The sequence below is a fragment of the Ischnura elegans genome, chromosome 9 (assembly GCF_921293095.1).
Source record: "Ischnura elegans chromosome 9, ioIscEleg1.1, whole genome shotgun sequence".
Classification (NCBI taxonomy): Eukaryota; Metazoa; Arthropoda; class Insecta; order Odonata; family Coenagrionidae; genus Ischnura; species Ischnura elegans.
Genome location: NC_060254.1, coordinates 1114808 through 1136565, shown reverse-complemented (window position 1 = coordinate 1136565; position 21758 = coordinate 1114808). Strand labels below are relative to the sequence as shown.

The following is a 21758-nucleotide window of genomic DNA, read 5'->3' as shown; positions in this document are numbered from 1 at the left end:
TTTCGCCTACATGAAAATTCATGACTTCACCCATTTATTTGACTTCGTTCCATTATCACCGAATCATTTCATATAGGTACTTAAGTTCTGTAGTTTCAACCGTCAATATGGAAATATTCAAATGATTTTACCGAAGTAATTCCGCTTTGTGTGACGTGTTTGAAAGCAATGCAAGCGTAAGCCCACTGCACGTTGTCCACACCATTGCGCTCTGTTCCTCATTTTCCCGCGATTGGCTCTCCTCCTCCTTGGGTGCTCGCTTTGATTTCTTTCCAGCTGCTGGAATTCTCCATGGGAACTGTCTTTCTTTGAACATTGGTTCTTAATTGTCAATGGAGTGACGGATTAGTACAAACTGTCGGTATGAAGTTGCATATTTAAAAATATTCCCTGGAATAGCTGCACGAGAAATGATAAGAAGGCCGACTGTTTACATGTTTACATGTTGACATTTATACATGTTTCTTCTGTGAATAACGTATGATTTCAGGACTGCGGCATTCAATTGTCTCCTAAACAACTTCTTAGACCACTTGTTGTGGCATCTTCTTTCTATTACGAACGAATTCCATAACAGGTGCTTGAGATCCACCCCACACATTAATTGTTGGCAAAACCAGCATTGTTCGTCAAAAACTTAAAGTTACATATTTTCTTTCTTTCAGAAAACTTAACAAGTTTTACCTATTCTCTCGGCGTTTGAATAAATAGTAGGGCGGGTAGAAATGTATCGCATAAGAAAGTTTGAGCAAAGCATCGGTCCACTCGAATTACCTACTCCGAATACGTCCGCAGACAGACGAAAGTCCAGACGAATAGGCCCAATTGGACACCTCTACTGGTTGATTACCACGCACACAGCAAGCTGAAATTCCCATTCTAAGGCATTGGAACGACGCATCTGTTAAAGTGCGTAATGAAAAATTGATGTTAGCGACAAGGGCTCTTCATTTTTTTTGTTGGAATGATCAGATGTAAGTGAATATGTAACCCTCAAAAGTTGGAGAATGAATCCCGAAAGTTCGGAGGCAAAGGAGCAGGTGGGAGGTGTTAGGATTAAAAGCTATATTTATTTTGTTTCTATTGCCTTATATTGATTGTAAAGCAATTAGAGGAATGTTAAGTTTTTTTTTGTAAATACTAATGCACTCTGTTATTATTTTGGAATGTGTGAATATATTGTATCTATTTTGCTCCAAAGAAAAAAAAATTATTTTCTATTGTTATCTCAGCCACAAATTATTTTCTTTAGATTTCGTATTTTTTTATCTAAGTACATTGCCTCTCTAATTGGGAGGAATAAACTCAAATCCGATAGCCACGTACGTCAATAATCAAGTGTGTTTTGTTTTTTTATAAAGTTGTGTGCATGTATTTGAGGTTCATGAGCACTCAGGACATCGGCGATCCACGGGTCCGCGGCAAAGGGACTGGTCACCCCTGGCCGTGGTCTGGGCGATACCCGCCTTCTTCTTCTGACGGCTGACCACCGCAAGAGAAAAGGTCAGGCTAACGCATGGCGCAGACTAACCAGAGCGCCCAGTTTGGATTCCCGCCGGCGAGGAGGCGCGCGCAGGTGTATGTGCCACCGGAATGAAGCGTCTGCTAGTGTGCGACGCTGCTGCTGCCCTCCGTGAGGGAAATGTTAGAGAGAAGAGCTCGCCACGAAAAAGCTCTCTTTGGCCTACGAACTTTCAGGAGTCCACATCTCTCCATCAAGTGTGCTTAAAAATTCAAACCAGTGTGTGTGTGTGAGTGAGGGATTGAGGTATGTGGCTAAAGGGCTTTGATGATTTCTAATGTTCAATTTTGCTTTTCGTGATTTTCTGTTACGTGCCCGTTATTGGGATCTAAATTCTTAGCGTTGATTTTGGTTTGTGTTCCTTGCTGTTTCCAATTCATGTGCATTTATGTCAGGTCTTCGGGACCACGTGCGCCTTATGCCAAACTTTACTTTGTGGTTGGGATTTCTATAGGCCTCGATGAGGCGAGAATGTATTGTGAATTTGTCGTTCTTTCTGTGAGCAGCCAAATATTAAAATAGTTGGGGGAAAACATTATTTTGTGATTAGGATTGCTATATTAGCCGATGAGGCGAGAATGTATTTTAAAATTGTTGTTCTTTCTGTGTGCTGCCAAATATCCAAAAATAGTTGGAGAAATAAATATCTTACCTTGGCTTGTAACAGCTACTATTGAAACGTGTCGTTTTCTTCAAGGTCATTAGAAACCCTGGATAGTACCTTGAATTTTTTTCCCGTTGATTATTATCTTATTTGTTTTCTTGTTATTATTCACTCTACTGTTAGCTATCCGCGTGCTTACGTGGTGGACGGGCCTCTAGTCGAAATAGGCTGAATTTGCAAACCCGACGAGAGACACCCGTTACAAACTGTCATGGCGGTGTGATGTTAAGTTAATAAAAACTTGTAAAACTGATAGCATGGACCTCTTCAGGTTATGGGCCCAGGGACGTGTGTAAAAAAATAAGGAGATAATATTTCTATAACATTTAGAAAATTAAAAGTCATCGTTATACAGTTCAACTGAAAAATGTCGCTCCCAACATCGGAAGATACCGCACATGTGCAGACATTGAAAGCGGCCGACTCGTATCCTATGTGGACTTTCCAGCTCAAAATTCTGTTAAGTGCGAAAGATTTAATGGATATAGTTGATGGTAGTGAAACGTTAAGTGATCAGGGTTCTGATGCAATCAAAATTAAGAAATGGAAAACCAAAGACGCGTTGGCACAACACTATATCGTGCCCACGATAGATAGACAAGTAGTGTCACACATCCTAACGTGTACGTCTTCGAAAGAAATGTTTGACACTCTAAAAAGGATCTACCAGAGGAAAACCGGGCAACAAAAGTGTCTCCTTCTTCAAGAGTTCTACAACTTTCGCTACGACAAAACGAAAGACATGATGACCAACATAAGCCATCTGCAGAACATCGCATTCAAGTTGAACCGCATGGATCAACCCGTAGACGACACCATGATCATCACGAAGATTATGAAGATCCAGCCTGAAGAGTACAAACACTTCGGCAGTGCCTGGGATTCAACGAGTGGCGCCGACCAGACGTTACAGAACTTGTGCGCGAGGCTGCAACTTGAAGAGAACAAGCTCAACTTGGAGTCTAAAGATGCAAACGTATCCTTTAAAGCTGAAATAAAAGGTAACCTGAGTAAGTACTCTCCTAAGTGCTACCAGTGTAACGAAAAAGGACACATTAAGAAAAATTGTCCACTAACTAGAAGATGTGGTATTTGTAAGAAAAATAACCATGCTGATAACCATGCATGATAACCATCCAAAAATAACCATGTTCTTTTTGTGGTAAAACCAATCATAAATCAGTGGACTGTTTTTTCAGGGACAATAAGAACAAATTTAAAAGTGATAATAAATTGTGTTTTCAAACAGAAATGAATGTTAAAGCTAACTTGAATACCGATTTTGATTTTGTAGTTGACAGTGGCTCCTCAAGTCACATGGTGATTGAAAAAGAACTGTTAACCAATGCAGAATCATGTACAGAAAACATTAAGGTAGCAAAGAAAAACCAAAGCATGAATTCATAAATAGTTGGAACATTTATTGGTGATAAATGTGATTTACAGAAAGTTTACTATGCGCCGGATCTTTCTAGAAATCTTCTGTCAGTGAGTGCAATTACTGAAAATGATGGTGTTGTGGTATTTACCAAGGAAAGAGTTGAAGTCTTTAAGAACGATTCATTGGTACTTGAGGGTAATAAAAATGACAATGGATTGTATGTTATAAAATTGAAGTCTCAGATTGAAGCCTTAGCAATACAATGCAATAATCCAATCATAGAATGGCATAGAAAATTAGGGCATATAAGCTTCAAAAATTTGATGAAAATACCTCATTTGTGTGATGGAATTTCGAAAACTCTTGTCAGTTCAGAAAATAATATTGTTTGTTCCGTATGTATGCAAGCAAAACAAGTAAGACAATCTTTTGTAAAACACAGGGTAAGAGCTGATAGACCGTTACAATTGATGCATTCAGATGTCTGTGGACCTATAGATCCTCCAACACATGATGGAAAAAGGTACTTTGTAACATTTGTAGACGATTATACACATTTCTGTGTGGTGTATCTTATAACTCATAAGAGTGAAGTATCAATGTATTTGAAACAGTGTGTAAATGAAGTAGAAACCCATTTTAACCACAAAATTTCCAAAATTAGGTGTGATAACGGTGGGAAATACCAAAATCTTGCCTTGAAACAGCGGTGTAGAGTGAAGGGCATAGTGTTTACAATCTGACAAAGACTTTACAATCCCCTATTCTCCTCAATTAAATGGGACTGCTGAGAGATTCAATCGTACTTTGATGGAAAAAGCGGGAGCATTAATATTTGACTCCAAACTGGGAAAGGAAATGTGGGGAGAAGCTGTGTATACCTCAGCCTATTTATTGAATAGAAGTCCTACGACAGCAGTTCAAACCACTCCTGCGGAAAAATGGTTTAACAAAAGACCCGACTTGTCTAACCTCCAGATTTTTGGCTGTGTCGGCTATGCCAAGACTCTTGGACATCTAAAAAAGTTAGACAGTAGAAGTAAAAGGTATATTTTCATGGGTTATGCAACAAATGGTTATCGCCTTTGGGATCCAAATGAAAGAACAATTGTTGTATTAAGAGATGTGGTTTTTACTGATCAGTCAATGGAACTTGATCTCCAAACGTACCACAGGAGGGCACATCAAGAAATTGCAGTAGAAGAAGAAGAAGAAGATACCGAAAATACTCCTTTTCAAGAGCTATATGGAGAAGATGAAGAAAGAAGTGACATATACTGTTTAAGGCCTAGGAGTGCAATAAAAAGACCACAGAGATTTGAAAACCTTGTCTCTGACTATGACCAGGAAGGAATGCTGACTTACAGTGAATCCATAAAAGGAAAAGACCAAGATCGATGGCAGAAAGCAATAAATGAAGAAAAGGAATCATTAAAAAGAAATAGAACGTGGGAATTAGTTGACCCCAGAGAAGCAGAAGGAAAAGGTATCCTTACTAGTAGATGGATTCTCAAAATTAAAGACAATGGAAGATACAAGACGAGACTTGTCGTTAGGGGCTGTGAACAGACATCCAACAGCATAGACTTTGAAGAAATATTTAGTCCTGTAGTAGAAACAAGCTCCCTGAGAATTCTTTTTGCTATTGCTGCCAGGAATAATTTGTCTATTAAAACATTTGACATTAAAACAGCCTTTTTGTATGGAGAACTGGAAGAAGAGATTTTCATGAGAATGCCTGAAGGTTTCCAAGATGCTGGAAAAATCTGCAAATTAAAAAAGGCGCTTTATGGACTTAAGCAAGCTCCAGCAAGATGGAACAGCACACTGACAACCTTTCTCAAAGAAGAAGGGCTGATTCAACTCAAGACAGATCAGTGTATTTTTAAAACCTCTGACAATAGCCTATATTTAGCTATCCATGTGGATGATGGAATTCTTCTGGGCAAAAACTCAGTGAAGATGAATGATTTGTTGTTGAAGATGAAAGAAAAGTTTGACATGACAATTTCTGAAAATCCTAAAATATACTTAGGCATGGAAATCAGAAGAACAAATGATGGTCCGTACATAACTCAGGAAAACTATGCTAATCAGGTGCTGAAGCGTTTCAACATGATAAACTGCAAACCAATAACTACGCCTATATTGCCTGCTGTTGACGAAAGCGAAGATGAAATGGAATCACCCTTTCCATACAGAGAAGCCATTGGAAGTCTGCTCTACCTGAGTTGCAAAACGAGACCGGATATGGCATATAGTGTTAATCTTGAGAGTAGATCAATGGATAGGCCTACCGAACGAAATGTTCAAAATATGAAACGGACGCTTAGATATTTAAAAGGGACAATGAAATTGGGAATTCGTTACTTCTCTAAAGGTAACATGTGTATAGAAGCATTCTGTGATTCAGATTTTGCGGGTGACAATAAAGGCAGGAAAAGTACGACAGGTTATGTGATAATGTTTGCTGGTGCTCCCATTTCTTGGTGCTCCCGTAAGCAAAAAAATTCTTGCTTTATCTTCTAGAGAAGCAGAATACATAGCTGCGGCAGATTGCTATAAAGAAATTGAATTTATGAAAACTATGATAGAGGAATTGATTGATGAAACTGTACCTGTTACTCTCAATATAGACAACCAAAGTGCTCTTAAGATGATAAAATCAGGTCAAATGACGATAAATAGTAAACACATACAAGTGCGCTATCATTCACTAAGTGATCAATACAAAAGCGGTTTATTCTCTCTGAAGTATGCCTATCGAATGAACAGGTAGCGGACATTCTTACTAAACCCCTTTTGTCAATAAAATTCATGAAATTTAGAGGTATAATACTTTCTGAAATATAATTTGAATGTATTTTGTTATTGTATACATGCACCAATTGCTGTGATATTGTTGATGAAAATATTTTTTTTTCTTGTATTGAGGGTACATAACATTTTTTTCATTAAGGGGAGATGTTAAAGTGCGTAAAGAAAAATTGATGTTAGCGACAAGCGCTCTTCATTTTTTTTGTTGTAATGACCAGATGTAAGTGAACTGTCATGGCGGTGTGATGTTAAGTTAATAAAAACTTGTAAAACTGATACCATGGACCTCTTCAGCATCGACTTTAAAAACGATATCATTACATGAATTTCATGCGCTTCCAGACGGCAAATTTTGGAACATACTAACCTCGACAGATCTGTGGCCGAAACTATTCGGCTCGACTCGACATTCGAAATCCAACTCGAAACACTCGAGGCGAGTCCTGACCACTCGACTCGAATTTTCGACTGCTCGCACATCCCTACAATGTAGCTATCGAAGCGTTGAAGAGGAATCACTAGGACGCATTCCTACCACGGAAGTGGATTATGACTCGAGAAAACCCCATTGGGGGCGTGCAGTTGCGAACGAATGGGCCATTATGTTGGGGAAAAGGCATTTGACTAGCTGATGATTCATTAGTGTAACTGTAAGTGTAACACTCAGGACCAATCAAGTCGTATGAGAGAGAGAATAAATTATATCGTTCTATCCTGCCGCGTTATGAGGCGGCGGAATCCACTTTATTGTAATAGGAAAAAATTCTCCTGGACAGCGTTAAATGCTCGGCCCCTCAAGTGACATCACGAGAGAATGTGGGCCTCCAAGAAGCCACCAGAAGGTGAAACGCATTTCAGAGCTAACGCTGCGGTAAACGTGGCTATGTGTCTTCAAAGCCTGCCGCACGAGCTGCGGCACATATTTCACGTTAACATCTATTGGAACTCTCTCTTCTTCTCCAAATTCAATGTCATCTGCTTTCCCTCATCACTTTATTGACTACAGAATCCTGTCAGCTCATATTTTTAGACTGACTTGACATCTTCAGAAATTTTTATCGCATAATGATGAATTTGAGAGCGAAAAAATTATTTGGGTTAGAAAAAAATCATCGTCAAAAATTTTTGATTTCTAGATAAATTTGGTTGGTTTCCGAAAGGAATACTCTGTAAATTTTCTAACTTGCTGGTAGTTAATATATGTATTGATGAATAAATTTCATACTTGAGAAACAGGGAAATGTTGACAAGTTCTACTTTACGTATCCTGAGAATTTTAAGGCGAAAGCCTAAGTTTTAACTAGCGAGTTCTAATAAAGTTATAACTAAATAGTCGCCAAAATCAAAAAAATATACGAAAAACTGTGAGGGAGGTAGGCGAACCCTTCCATGGCGTTTCTATCCACTCATCGTCAACAAAACTTCGTGCAACAACGTTAGCCCAAAAAATAGGGGTACCCTTGCATAAATTGCCAACAAGCTGAAAATTTGCATGAACCTTAAGGACACCACTCTAATGAAATCATGAAAAGTCCCCATCGATCCCGTGGGTGCAAAAAATTTAATTCAAGGTCAAAGGTCACAAAAATGAGTTTTTTTGCATTTTTTAGCAAAACGGTTGGTTTTCTGATAAAAATTGTTCAGACCAAAATTGTAGATCTTAAAATTATCTACAAAATTGGTGTTTTTTTCTCTAAGATTTACTGTTTGTGAGAAAAAGCCATTCGAAAGTTAGCTGGAGGTGTATTCTCCATAATATGCATGACTATATTGTTTCGCTCTCCGAACATTATTGGACGCATATTGGTTACCAGCTCTCGGGGGTGTTTCAGAGTCTCGTAGGATTGGCGGCGTCGGACACGGATTCATTCCGAGTCGATCGGGAACCTATCCTACGCTCGTCTTCCGTGCGTTTCACACATACTATCGGAAAGCGTTCCGCTTTTGGTATGACGTCAACAGTCATCCTCCTCCGGGAAACGAGAAAACGTCACAATTTTCAAGTGACAAGTGAGCAGCGAAAATAACCTCCCGCAAGATTTGATACTTCACAAGGGAGGCGAAAGGTATATACGGGCATAAATAAGTGCTAATTGATACATTGTCACATAATTGACGCTGTTGCCGGGTAAAATAATTTTAGAATTGTTCGTATGTAGTTTTTTTTAACGTAATACCTTGTCGTTTTGAGCAAATTACGGGAATGAAGGAAAATTTGGAACGAGTTTGTTCTGTCATTCTCGTGAGAGCATAGTTGATTGTTTTTAAGAACTAAACTACAGGCACTCACGAAATCCATAATTTTTTCCAACAACATATGGTTTACTTACTCAATTGTTTAACCAATTTGTCATATTTTCATTCAGTATCTCAATTAAATATGAATATTGATCATCATAAATGATGTTATGGCCTTCATGATATGCCGTAAACGTCTTACAAATTTTCCGTGAAAGTGGAGCTACGCTGGAAGAAAATACAGTGATTACATTAGGTTGAATAGTGTCCATTAATAGTAATGGCTCGAGTTATGTACGCTAAAATGACGCAAAATAATTTTGTTAGTTTGTTATCTGTTTTGCACGTTCTCGGTTATTTCTATAACACCATTTTATTTGGTACGAAAATGACAAATTGTTGCTTTGATGCACCTTGAAATACATCTTCTAAATTATATTTCAGTGAGCGATAATTCCACAAAGAAAAAAAATATTCGCTGTAAATGGGAATCGAACCCACAATCTTTACCATGCTGCATACTGCCTTAACCCGCTGCGCCACCGTCAATTGTTAATACAAGGCTGAAATTTGTAAACTATAAACAAAAGGATGGTATGAGGGAGCTTCGGTATAGTTGTTATCGTGGCTATTCCCGTTATGCTTGAACTAATATTTCGTATTAAAATGAATATTTAGAATGTACATGGAATGTACTGAAACCATTTACCATGGAATCAACTGAATTAGGTACATAACCACGTCTAATTTCGATGTGACTACGATGCCAAGTCATACACACAATCATTTCAAACTATACAAATTGTTATACTTCCTAACCCACGGACACGTATTCAATGCATTATGCTACCTGCATATTTGTAAGTCATTACGCCATGCATTCCAACTTGTTTCACGTTCTTTTTGCCAAATTACTCGTCCAAATAACAACGCAAACGAACTTGTACCGTCAGTGATACAGTCTGCCTATTTATCGCCTAATTTACACGAGAATTAAAGTCACTTGCACTTATATTACTCTATCATAATATCCACATATATCAGCACTCATGAAATAAAGTGGTATGATTTTATTATAGCCAAATACAAATACAAATATACTAAAAAAACAGCAATATAACATATCTCCACTCGCCACCGGAATGAGTTTCCGGCACCTCTAGCCCACTCGACTTCTATCCGATAGGAAAGCCGGCCTTGAGTCGATAGGAAGCCAGTCTGAAACGCACGGATTGCCTGGCCGATAGTAAGTGACGTAGAATCCGCGTCAAGTCTCCCGGTCCGCTCGGAAAGGGAGACTCTGAAACATCCCCCTCACCTGTCCATCCGCCAACAATCGGGAAAAAGGGTTTAGTATTCTCCATTATATGCACACGTTTCCTCGCCACCTATTAGGCAGTGCATGAGGCGCATTTTTTAAGCGTAGTTTCCCCAGTAGGTCCACTCCACGGTCTGTTTTACTTGTAAATCAGGTCTTATTGAGCTTCTCCTTATTTATTTCTTCTTCCACCCTTACCTTCTTCTTCCTCTACATTCCTGGGGGTCGATGTAACTTGTTGTAGCAGCGATACATTATCTGTTTCGTCGTTGATGTCGGTACTTCTTCAGCTGAAAGTTCAACGTTTGAACCCGACTGGGATTGACAAGTGATGCTTGCCGTTGAACAAAATAATCCCACTTTTTGCAACTAAATTTTGAACTAACCCTTTCTTGCGGTTGCAAAAAAATAATAAATGCGTTAAGGAGACGGTCGTAGAGTGTGGATAGGCTCCATTACATTGTGTATTAACTTCCAACCCCATTCTTCTGGACAAGAGCGTACCCAGGATCAAAAGTAGGGGGGGCAAGCCATGGTTGTTCAAGTTGTAGGTAAGATTTAAGCATGGAAAAGGTGAATGAAATCAACATTTTAAGGAAACTGTAGCAGCTCTTTATTATCTTTAAACATTATTTGCTTGAAACAATATTATTTTGCTTGAAGACATTTGCGATTTTTGATTCTAGGGGGGGGGGGCAGCTGCCCCCTCCTGCCCCTCGCTGGGTGCGCCCATGCTTCTGGGTCCAGTTTATTGCCAAGTCACACTTGAACCTATTGATACAATCGATAGAAATATCGCTGAGCAGAAGCTGAGGTTGATGGAAAATAAGCAAATTGCTCACGTTTTTCAGCAAAAGATAAGAGCACGTGATTTTTGTTGGAGATCCATAGACTGAAAGAAGAAAGCGAATTCTGTGACCGATTGGAGTATTAAAAATTTGTATGAGTCGTTTTGAGGCAAACTGCCGATGAAAAAAACTGCAATACCCAATTGTAGCTGGGACTTGAAAGACCGAGGTATAACAGCAGTCATAATACTCGGACAAATTTGTGCATACTGATTTCATATGTTCTAAATTTAACCGTTTCCCTTTTAAAATAATTTTATCTAAAACATGTGTCAATGACCACGGAATATATATTTTTATATCTACAAACATACCACTTGGTGGAGGATAATGAGAATTATCAATGGCTAACGAGTGAATATCATCTCGGAGGATTGCTGCCGCAGCTTCTAGGATCTTAAGTCACTCTTCTTTTCTTGATCATTATGATTATGAATCAAGCATATAAAAGTTAATTTTCTGGGTTTCTAAGTGATAATAACCCTATTACAATATTTAATATTGATCGTAGTTTAACACTTCTATTATCAAGATATGAATTTTTGCAAGTATTTTTTAATTCTTCCAGTGTAGACTGACAGTCGTCACTACTCTCGATGTAGGCAAATATTTCTTCCATGGCCAGTTTCAATGCTTCACCTCGGGGACAACCAGTTCTACTTCCAGTGGGTGGTTTTAAAAAAGAATCTGCAACCATGACGTTAACTAGCTTCAGCATCTATTAAATTATGTTTAAACCTCATGCTAGCGATATTATTTTTTTAACTACTTTCAGAACGAATTATTATAAGCTATATACAGAACAGATTCTTTGAATGACAGTGTAGTAACTTTACAAATTCCAAGCCAATACTTCTCAGCTCGTTTCCTTTCTATTCTTCATTCCGTTCATCGCCGCAAAAGAAGGAATGATTTTTAAAACAAAAAAGCTGAGTCATTTAGCTTGCATAAATTGCCAACAAGCTAGTCAACTAGGGTCAATGTCTATTTTGACCGGACTATGTATGATTATCTGGTATCAATGGAACAAATCACTTAGGGCCTTGGCTCCCTTTGCGCTGTTAGTACCAACCTATATTTTATTGAAACAATGTACGTATTATATTTTATTGAAACGATATTTAGAGTTTTCAGTCTAAAAATAGATATTTCATCCCAGTTACTCACTCGAGTCCTTCAATAGCACGCTTTTAATCATGAAAGACTCGGCTACAACGCGACACTTTTCCCATCTCGTTTAAGCGAGACTCGATTGGGCATGGGAGCCGTTTAGTATGCTTCTGCCCCGCGTTTAATGGAGCGCCTGGGCACAAGAGCACCTCGTTATCTTCCAAATGCCACGACTTCGATTCACGCTTCGATTGATCGCTACGTCATCAATCGACTTGTCTTCCACGAGAGACGTGACGCGAATGATTGAAACGGGGTAAATCCGTCCAAGTTGACTGCTAATCCATCATTGGAACTCAAAACCTATCTTTCGCATCTATTAATGGCAAAGAAGTATCGAAAGGGTGTCAAAAACGCTTCGTTGGGTTGGAGATTAAAAAAAAACAAGAGAATTGATTATGGGGAAAGAAATAATTTTACCCTCCATTTAATTTTTTTGAGAAGTGTGTAACTGTGAAAATTACAGTCAGCATTTGCTTCCTCTCGAGCAATAAATTAATGAAGAGCAATTGGTGGAGAGCTGCGCTAACCTTGAAAAATCCTTTTTGGATAAAAGATCAGTGGGACTGACGCAAATCTTTTTTAACACTCTTATTTTCACAGAAAATGTTTTTATTACAAAAAAGCATGTAAAACAGAGATATTTTTTTAAAGCATTGCCATTCAACTTCCACAGCCATCGATTTCTCATGCCAACAAACAGGAGGCCCTAATCCGTCTCTTTCTTACAAGTTTGGCGTAAGGCGATTTTTTCCGGTTTTCAAAAATGTGTCTGCAGTGACGCAACGAACAGAGAGCGACCCCTTTATTCTAAGCATTAATTGATTGCATTCACGTGGAATAGCACTCAAAAATTATGAACTTGATGGATTATACCGAATATAATTTTAATATACATTAATAGCCCTAATGCGTTGGGTGCAGGCACATTCAGTGGTGAATCCGCCGCTGTACATTCTTGCAAAAATTCCTAGCAATCAGGCGGAAAAATGAAAGGAATTGCGAACGTGAGAAAGAAATATTTTCATCCCTCTGTTTTATGAGAGAATATTGTATACTTCTATTTTGGATTGAATGTGTTCCATTATAAACATACGTGTAAAAACTAGCGAGATACATTTAGTTACTTTCTTTTCCTGCGTAACTTAATCAACATTCCCGCTAATGATACACATGTTGTCATCAGTTTTAAATGCGCTCAGAATTGAAATTTTTCAACTTAGGCAATGGATCTAATCTAGATCGGCCGCGCTCTCTGTTAAATTGTTCTCTCTTTGAATTCAGTGACAGTTGTGAATAGTCTACTGTTATAGCAATCAACCTAGATATTTAGACCCATGTGAAAGTGATTTCAGTATTTTTATTGGATATATTTGATTGCAATAGATTTTTATAAATACAAAGGATCGTATGTTTCGGTTTTCCGATATTTCGCATGCTATTTATGCTATTCATTGCGAAAAATCTTCCGCCTTTAACTTTTCGGAGATACTTTGATGGTGTCATGCCGGTTGGGTCAGCTTCTCATCCACTCTTTGCACTTTCTTTGTGGAGTGGTGTGTGAGTTTGTGATGCTTCAACACGCTAGAGAGAGAACACTCCTACCCTCAATCAAAGCCTGTTCTCCCTGGACAAGTTAAATGCCCGCCTGCCCCTACAGACGCCATTAACTGAAAGTGGATTAAAACTCGCGTTTTATTAATTAAAATATGCGAGGTAAATGATTTGCGAATGTGTAACATGTTTTTATCAATCTCCACTTCCCTCTCTTTATCGGATTCTTTAAACGAATGCGATTACAGGTTTGAGTCAATGGCCCCATTTTAAGCGACAGACCGGAGATTCATTGATTGAGCCACACACGGGCAACCGCTCCATGAGACATTTTTCGTTTGTGATTTCGTAATCGTCATTTTAAGCTATTAAAGTGGCAATATTTCGATGAAAATTGTCAAAAACTTCAGCGGCGGTTGTGTGTTGCGTTGAATTTGCACTAAATTTAACTTTATCATTTTGATTTCATTGTATGGTTCCAAGCGAAAAATGTTTTTGCCTTCTTTTCTATGTAAATAATCCAAGATAGGAAAAAGTCAGAATTTCAATTGAAAATGTTGTTTACGAAATTTTCGAGCGCGGGAAAACAATGGAGCTATTATTTATAAAAATTGCAACCGTGACCCATGTAAGTTCACAGCGGCTATTAGATAGTTACCAAGTGTGGTCACCACCGAGGTCACGGGACGGAGTGGCAAGGGAGAAGATGGTCTGCAAAGGTGCGAATGTATAGGCGATCGTCAGTCACACTGTTCGCCGCTTTCAGCAGGTGGCGCCAGTGTTGGCGTTTCGCTGCACCGTAGCTGAATGATGAGTCAAAATTATGTTCCGTCGCGGCGTTTCACCTCCTGCCACCCATTGTAGAAATAACTACCTGCATCCTACCCATGCAATAGAATATTTCAATGGAACATTCGTGTTTTTTATTTTTATGTGTATTTTGAATATAAAACATCATAGGGTGTTCTACTTACAAGCTGCTTGTCCCGATCTTATATATTACCCCCTTACCTTCTATCTTAAATATACCGTCCTTATTCGCCACTGCATGACTATGAATGGATGATAAGTACCATTTTTGACGAAATAGGTGCTTTTGACGATGGAAACGTATCAAACAATTTTTTAAACTAATACCCACAGAATCAAAAAACGAATTTTATATAGCCGCGCAGGCAATCACGAGATTTATATAAAACTGTTAGGTAAGATATTATTGAAATCGAGTACCCAGAAAAATCAACAGAATCTTGACCCGTCCTTCATTATTTGGTTAAAGCAAGTTGCGCCATTACGAAGAGATGCGGAGTGATTTTTTGAGAATGCATTTCATTATGTATGTACCGTTCCATGTCCTGCCTTTATTCCTAGGACCACAGAGCTATGCTTTGCAGTATTGTATGTATGGTTGGATCTTCTCCTCTAATTTCAACAAAGTCTAAATTCAACAAGTCAAAAATCCGCGGGGAAATAATGTGCCCTGAAATCTGGATGTTCAAATGGTTGAATCCCTGGCGCGAACTTGGGGGATGAGGATTCAAATCTCGTTTAAGGCAAATGATTTTGTCTCCGTGGAATCTTTGCGCTTTATGAGTACTTTGGTGTAACTTGTTAAACGTACGCTGCTGGTCGGCCTGCGGTTATTTCCTTGAAAAATGTGGAGTCAGGAAAATGGAAAGTGGCCAGCGAAAGTACTTCGTGTTGAAATGTTAATTTTCTCATTGGTTAATGTACGTGATCAATGAGGCTTTCCTTCAATTGGCCCATCCCCACCCGGCCTGAAGAAATAGTGCGACTCGGGGGTTAATTAGAGCTGCGGTTTCATGCCCCGTGGGCCCGGGTTCGAATCTCAGAGGTGCAGAGATTTTCCAGAGGCTGAGCGATTCCTGCTTGGGTGCTGTGAGGGGAGGGTACCTATCTGAAGTGCAAACGCTCTGGCCGGGACCCCTTGGCCCGGGCCTTTCATTGCACGCTGATGCCGACGCCGAGTTTCTCTCCATCCCTACTTTCCTACCCCTCCCTTTGGCGTAAATGACCTCAGGTGTCGGGTGCCTCCTCCAAATCCCATACCATGCTGTTTCGCTAATACTGTTACAATATAATGCATAGTCAAAATGACCCCTTACTCTCCTAATCCGTCATTTTTCTGACTTCCACATTCTTTCCTTTTAATGTTGGTTTATGGCTCGATTTTCTTCTCATTATACACATATATTTAGCGAAATAGAACTATTAAGTCTGATATCGGCCCCTGAAATCCCTCTCACGAAGCACTCAAGCAGGGATCGGACAGTTTCTGAAATGTCTCTGCCACCGATGGTATTTGAATGTCGGTGTCCATAGGGTGGGGAAGCATCACTTCAGACAACTCATTCTCCAATTTTTGATCGTGTGCGACTACCACATAACGTTGCACAATGACGAAATCGAAAAAAAGTAGTTCTCTTGAGTTGAGAGGGGAATATTCTTCCATGGAATGTCCCTAGGTTATAGAGTATCATCGTCTTACTTATAGAACTTGGTCGGAGCTCATACCATCGCGGCCTAAAACTTTCTGACTTAAAAGAATGTATTCTCAATGTTGGAATCTCTCCTGTGCAGTGGCGCCGACTCCATGGGGCTTGAGGGGGCCCGAGCCCCCCCAATAATTAGTTATGGGTGTGAGGAAAAAAGTGTCAGGCTTGTCAATTTTCCCCGGAGTGTCCAGATATCGAGATTAGAGTTATCAGGGTTCTAACTTTGATCATATGACTCTTATAAAATGCATAAAAGACTTACAATTCACTACTTATAAAATTTCCCGGGAAAGGATCCCCGGTTTGGGCCCCCCCAATATTTTTTGTAAGTCAGCGTGCCTGCTCCTGTGAAGTATTCCTAGTATTATTCAGTTCATGTTTCACTATTCAGTGATAAGGAAATATTGTCAATTACAGAATATTTTCTTGGGACTGACGCTGTGGCAGCAAACCCACAAAAATGAATGAATCTTGTAGGATACTCTTTTTCCGGGCGATACTCTTAAATCAACCGAAAGCCTCTCGAATTTAAAAATAACCGTCGTGTGTGAAATTTGCTGATTTTCTTGTGTGTTTTTCCAGTGTTTAAACAAAATGAAATTAATGAATTGTCTTGTTTTCTCCTCCCCCCTCTCTCCCCAACACCACACTGCTACGAACAGGCATCATGCAGCAAGACAATGCGGAGCAAGTCATCCTCGACCCGAAGCTCATTGCGCGCCACTACCTGCGAACTTGGTTCTTCCTCGACCTCATCTCCTCCATCCCCCTCGACTACATCTTTCTCATTTTCAACCAGGTGAGTCACTCTTATTCCTGCGATACATCAGCAGCTCCAGAGACTGTCTGTCGTCCTTTGAGAGATCCTATCGTTGGAGTTCATTCCACAACCATTGATAAGCAAAACTAAGAACGCTCAACCTTATCTTGAAATTTTGAAAGGTAAATTTCACTCCCAAAATGTTTCATGGAAAGCTTTAAATATATTCCCGTGGCTTTTGAAGACACATTTAACTTAATGTGGATAGTAAGTCACGTGAGAACAATGTCACATAAGGGTGATTGACTAGCAAAATTATGCGTGCAATTCCAATCCAAATATAAGTAAAAAATTTCATTTTGATTGGAACAGTCAGCGTTGACCGTAATGTTTAAACCATATCCGGTAACATTGACGACATTCTTGTGTTACCCACGCAGGTGTTGTCGTGATTTCCGTTGATTAATATTTTTAAGTTAAGAGGAAATCAAAATACCATCATTAATAATCTGTATGTAGTTAGCCTTTTTGTTCTTTGCCGTCTCAAAAGAGCCAAACTCAAAATTATGTTCTCATTGTCATCTTGCGCAGATTTTCTTCTTATGTCATCAATTTTCTTCAAGATTGAACTCTACTTGTACTTACATTCACATATTTTTTCCGGTGAGATGATGGGTATATGTCAATGAAATCCTCTGCCTCCAGTTTTTCGAAATGTTGAAGTCGCAAGAAAACCTATAGTGGTTCACTTATTGTAAACTAAATAATATTAAATGCTGGACTTCTTTACGAAATTAGATTCTTTCAATTAACTTTTTACGTAAGAAAACCATCATTCAAAGTTGCAAAATTAAGACACTATGCCTCAGGAAAAGTACATGATAAAATGTATGAAGCATTTATTTCCTACGTTTGTTTGGACAGAATTTGTGTTACGTTTTTGACAACGTGTTTTCAATTTTTAGAATATTCTAGTTCCAAATTGTAATATAATTAGACGCGTTGTCGAAGAAAAGCTGTTTCTTCAGCGCACAGCACGATTTTTGATTCACGTGGATATCAATAATTTTCAGGTTTCTACTTTGAATTTCAGTTAGCATACTTTTCATAGTTACCTTTATGGGTCTGAAAATTCAAATTACGAGGCAAAAATCAAGGCTCCATAATTTCTAAAGCAATAGTTGATTGAAGTCCTCGTCTTTGCACTATATTCAGTGTGTCATGGAGTGCAGTGAGCTGAATATCCCATGCGTGCGAATGCTGAGTAATTATTCTCCTCCAATTATCTTCGGTCTTCTAACCTGCAGTTGAGATCTGAAGGACAAGGGAATTACTTGGAGGAGCTATCAGTTTTTCTCCTACGTTACCACGTCGAAGACTTTTCAATCGGCTCCATAAATTGGACGACGTGTGTACAGCGAATTAATAAATCTCAATATTTACAATTTAGTATTTCCACCAGCAAGAAATGTCTTAGAAAAGTTGTGAATTCCATGATTTATCTATTCAATTGTATAAATTTAGCAAACAGCGCTAATTATAGTTCATTGTCTAATTGTAAAATTATGCCGCTGTTCCGTCAGCGACGCGGGTGGCGACTTTTGTAATCTCATTAAAATGCGCGAAGTGCATACAGTGTCCGAGTGGAGAATTCTCCAATGTGTAATATTCGTGGATGCGGAGAGGGAGCAGATGTCGGCCGCCCCAAGGACACTTACGGAGGCGGAAAGTCCTAGTGTATATATTGGCATTTTGTTTCAGGATTTTAGCGAAAGTTTTCAAATCCTTCACGCGGGACGCGCTCTTCGCATCCTGAGGCTCGCCAAACTGCTCAGCTTGGTGCGCTTGCTGCGGCTGTCGCGATTGGTCCGCTACGTCAGCCAATGGGAAGAAGTCTACGTAAGCTTCTACTTAAAATTCACCCATTCTCTATTCTTTATTATTATGTATAACCCCGTACTGATTAGATGATCACTGCCGTTTGAATCGAAGTATGTTACATCAGCCATCATTGCTATATAATTTCTTTCTACTCATTATTTGTACCACCAAACTCCATATGCTATTATTAATACCTGTCATTATTACTTCCTTAATCCCGGTAACCTTGGATTTGTTTGTTTGTATAATAGAATAATTTTATGCAATGGAAGATATTTTTTAGAGAACTTCCGAGGAAATTTTTAGAAAATATAATTTAGAACCTCCAAGGAATTACTGCTTTCATAAGAATGTATTTTGTTGGTTGCCGATCTGATAAGGAATAATATTTTATGTCATCAATGATTTTTTCCAGAGCCATTAAAGCTATAAATAAAATTGAAACATGGTTTAACTCCCCAACGGCTTCAACTTTAATGTGCAACTTCTTCCGACGCCCTAGCTCTTAGTTATTTATTTTTTAATATTTAACAGCTATGTTGTATTTTGATGCTAAGGTAATTTGAAGGGAAAATTGAGTCGTGGTTTGAAGTTGGACAAAGTTTCTCCTTGACGATCTTTTGGAAGTAAAAAAATACATCTTCATGATTCCCATGTTTAATAATAGTTTAAGCACTGTTCCTTAAAATCATTTACTTTTTTACCTAATCAAAAGTCGTTTATCTTTTATAACGCATTGCATTCTTCCAGGCACATTTGTATATACGTATATAATTAGTGTTGTTAGTTATTTTACTAAATCGTTTATAGATTAATCATGTATTGCTGAACTAGAATATTCTCGGTAGGGATATGTAAGCTGGATCTCAACATATTTTGGGATCTGCGGAATATAAAAAAACTATCAGACAACTTTTTCGATTGCCATTCTACATGGAACACATACTACCTATCGGTGAAAATACGACCATGTGCCTGATTACGTCATCCATTTAGTTTCAAAATGTCGAACTCCACCAACTACAAGCATGTAAATAAGGGTTTTTTGTACATTTTAGTCAAAAACAAATATCATATTTAATTTTTACAAATAAATTACTTTTAATCCGTAATATATTTTTATGGCTTGTTGTCCGACGGAAATATCTTGTCTTGAGTATTTTTGTGATCATTCAGCAGCAAATAGTGACAAACAGCAGTCAGATAGTTTCATACCGCTGTAACAATAGAGTTGTTTGTTGCGCGTTTAAAGGCCGCACGGACAAGAATTTTAAAGGTCGTGGAGCGAGTCTTTGAGAGCGGGGAAGCTCGCGAGCCAATGGAAGAGGAGACATTCGCCGACAACAAGCAGCGCGCCAGGCGCCAGTCAACTGTTTCTTACTCGGGAAGACTTCCGCGCCGACAGCTTGATTCTGAGAAGAACTTTAGGTAGTGGTTGCAGTTCCGTGTTGTCGGTTAAGAATATGCCAAACATAACCACTCATTCATTGTTAATCGAGTACCATATGGAGTAATTGGGTGTAATTATTCGACTGCTCAAATTAATATATGAGTCTACTGATTGCATCTAGGCATACTTTTGATGGCAATGGATACTTAGACGAATACCAAAGTAACGTGTTTCTGACCACCTTAGTGAAGCCAAAGATTTTTGTGTTTGTGGCCATTTTGGGAGAGAATTTGAGATTTGCGCTTTGTTTTAATGACTGAGATTTTCGAATTCAAAATTTTTCTCGAAGCATCTTCTCGCAGTTGAATTTCGTACATTTTCCCATTTGAAGTACGCAGTAGTTGCTGACATTGGCAGGTGCAAGTCTTGCTTTGGCATCTCACCTTCGCGTGCCGTGCGCACGTCTTCTTATTGCATCGAGTTCAGTGTTCCAGAGGAGTATATATTCAACCAGTTACTTAGGCTCTGCCCGGTGTACTCATTTCAGGTATACTTAGTCAATGTTGTACACTGCGGAACCTGAGAACTTGGTGTTTTCTGTACTCGACTAGATAGGATTCATTTTGGCCATTTACATATTAAGTCGATACTCCGAGTCGTAACAGACTAAATGAGTACTTGAGTATTTTTTGTATTATATTTTTGTATTAAAGTATTAATTCTGGATCTAGAGTCATTACTTTTGGCACACTCCGAATTTTTATCCGATTCTTTCTGGGAATGCAATTAGTGTACTAGAGAATGAGAAGAAGGAGGAGTACGCGTAAAGGACAACGGAAGATGTAAATGAGAGGGGTCAAGTGGTCAAGTCAATGAGAGGGGTAATGCCTGTGCTTTTGCAATGTGTACTACAAGGGCAGCATGATAATAAGGGCACCACTGTATCTTATTTCACTTTAGTAATGAGAAGAATGAGCTTCACTTGTGCCTTAAGTTTATTTGTAGCACAATTAACTCGTATATACCTATTCATATTACATTCACCCCTTGTCACATAAAAGTGGCTTTCGTATTTTAACTTCGTTTAAGTGCGATAGTAGTGGTCGGCTCATTCATTTCTTCGCTGACTTCGAGGCTAATTTGTGGCAGAATTATTTTTGTCTTAATATTTTAATACCCCTATTATCATTTTCCGTTAAAAGGAAATATCAGTGCTTCTTTTTCATCGGCCTTCTGATATACATGTCAATACAGAACATCATCCTTTGCCAAAATGTCAGTTAAAATTTCGTCGCAGCAGTGGGACGTGGTCGCACACGGTGTACTCATCACCAATAAGGAAAATACTCGAGGAAGGAGAATTTCACTGCACATTCAGGGAATAATAGTAATAATCAACTGCATGAATTGGTGAAGATTCAAATATACGCACGCTATAAATATGGTAATGGCATTTTTACGCAAAAGTTTCGCTGACGCTAGATACTCTTTCAGAGAATGACAGTTTCTTTCTTCCATGCTGGATTTTACGTCCGAGCAAACAAAATGTCTCCGTATGAAAAGTGAGTGCAGAGTTATGGTGGGTGGGTTAGGAGTTGGTTTTTCTCTAATTTTTATGGAGTCGAGTGAAATTCCTGAAGTAAAATCTCTAGCCTTAGTGTTTTATCTACGCTTCAAACCGAAAGAGTTGATTGAATGA

The 21758-nt window shown here is 38.7% G+C and overlaps 1 protein-coding gene across 1 annotated transcript in view; it reads left to right on the top strand.

Moving 5' to 3' along the window:
- The window catches only part of LOC124166124 (potassium/sodium hyperpolarization-activated cyclic nucleotide-gated channel 3), a 295929-nt gene that overhangs the window by 209397 nt on the left and 64774 nt on the right, over positions 1-21758 (top strand). Inside the window, exons 3-4 of the mRNA XM_046543779.1 lie at positions 16691-16827; positions 18550-18687. Coding sequence (XP_046399735.1) covers positions 16691-16827; positions 18550-18687 — 275 coding nt within the window. The remainder of the gene's footprint in view (positions 1-16690; positions 16828-18549; positions 18688-21758) is intronic.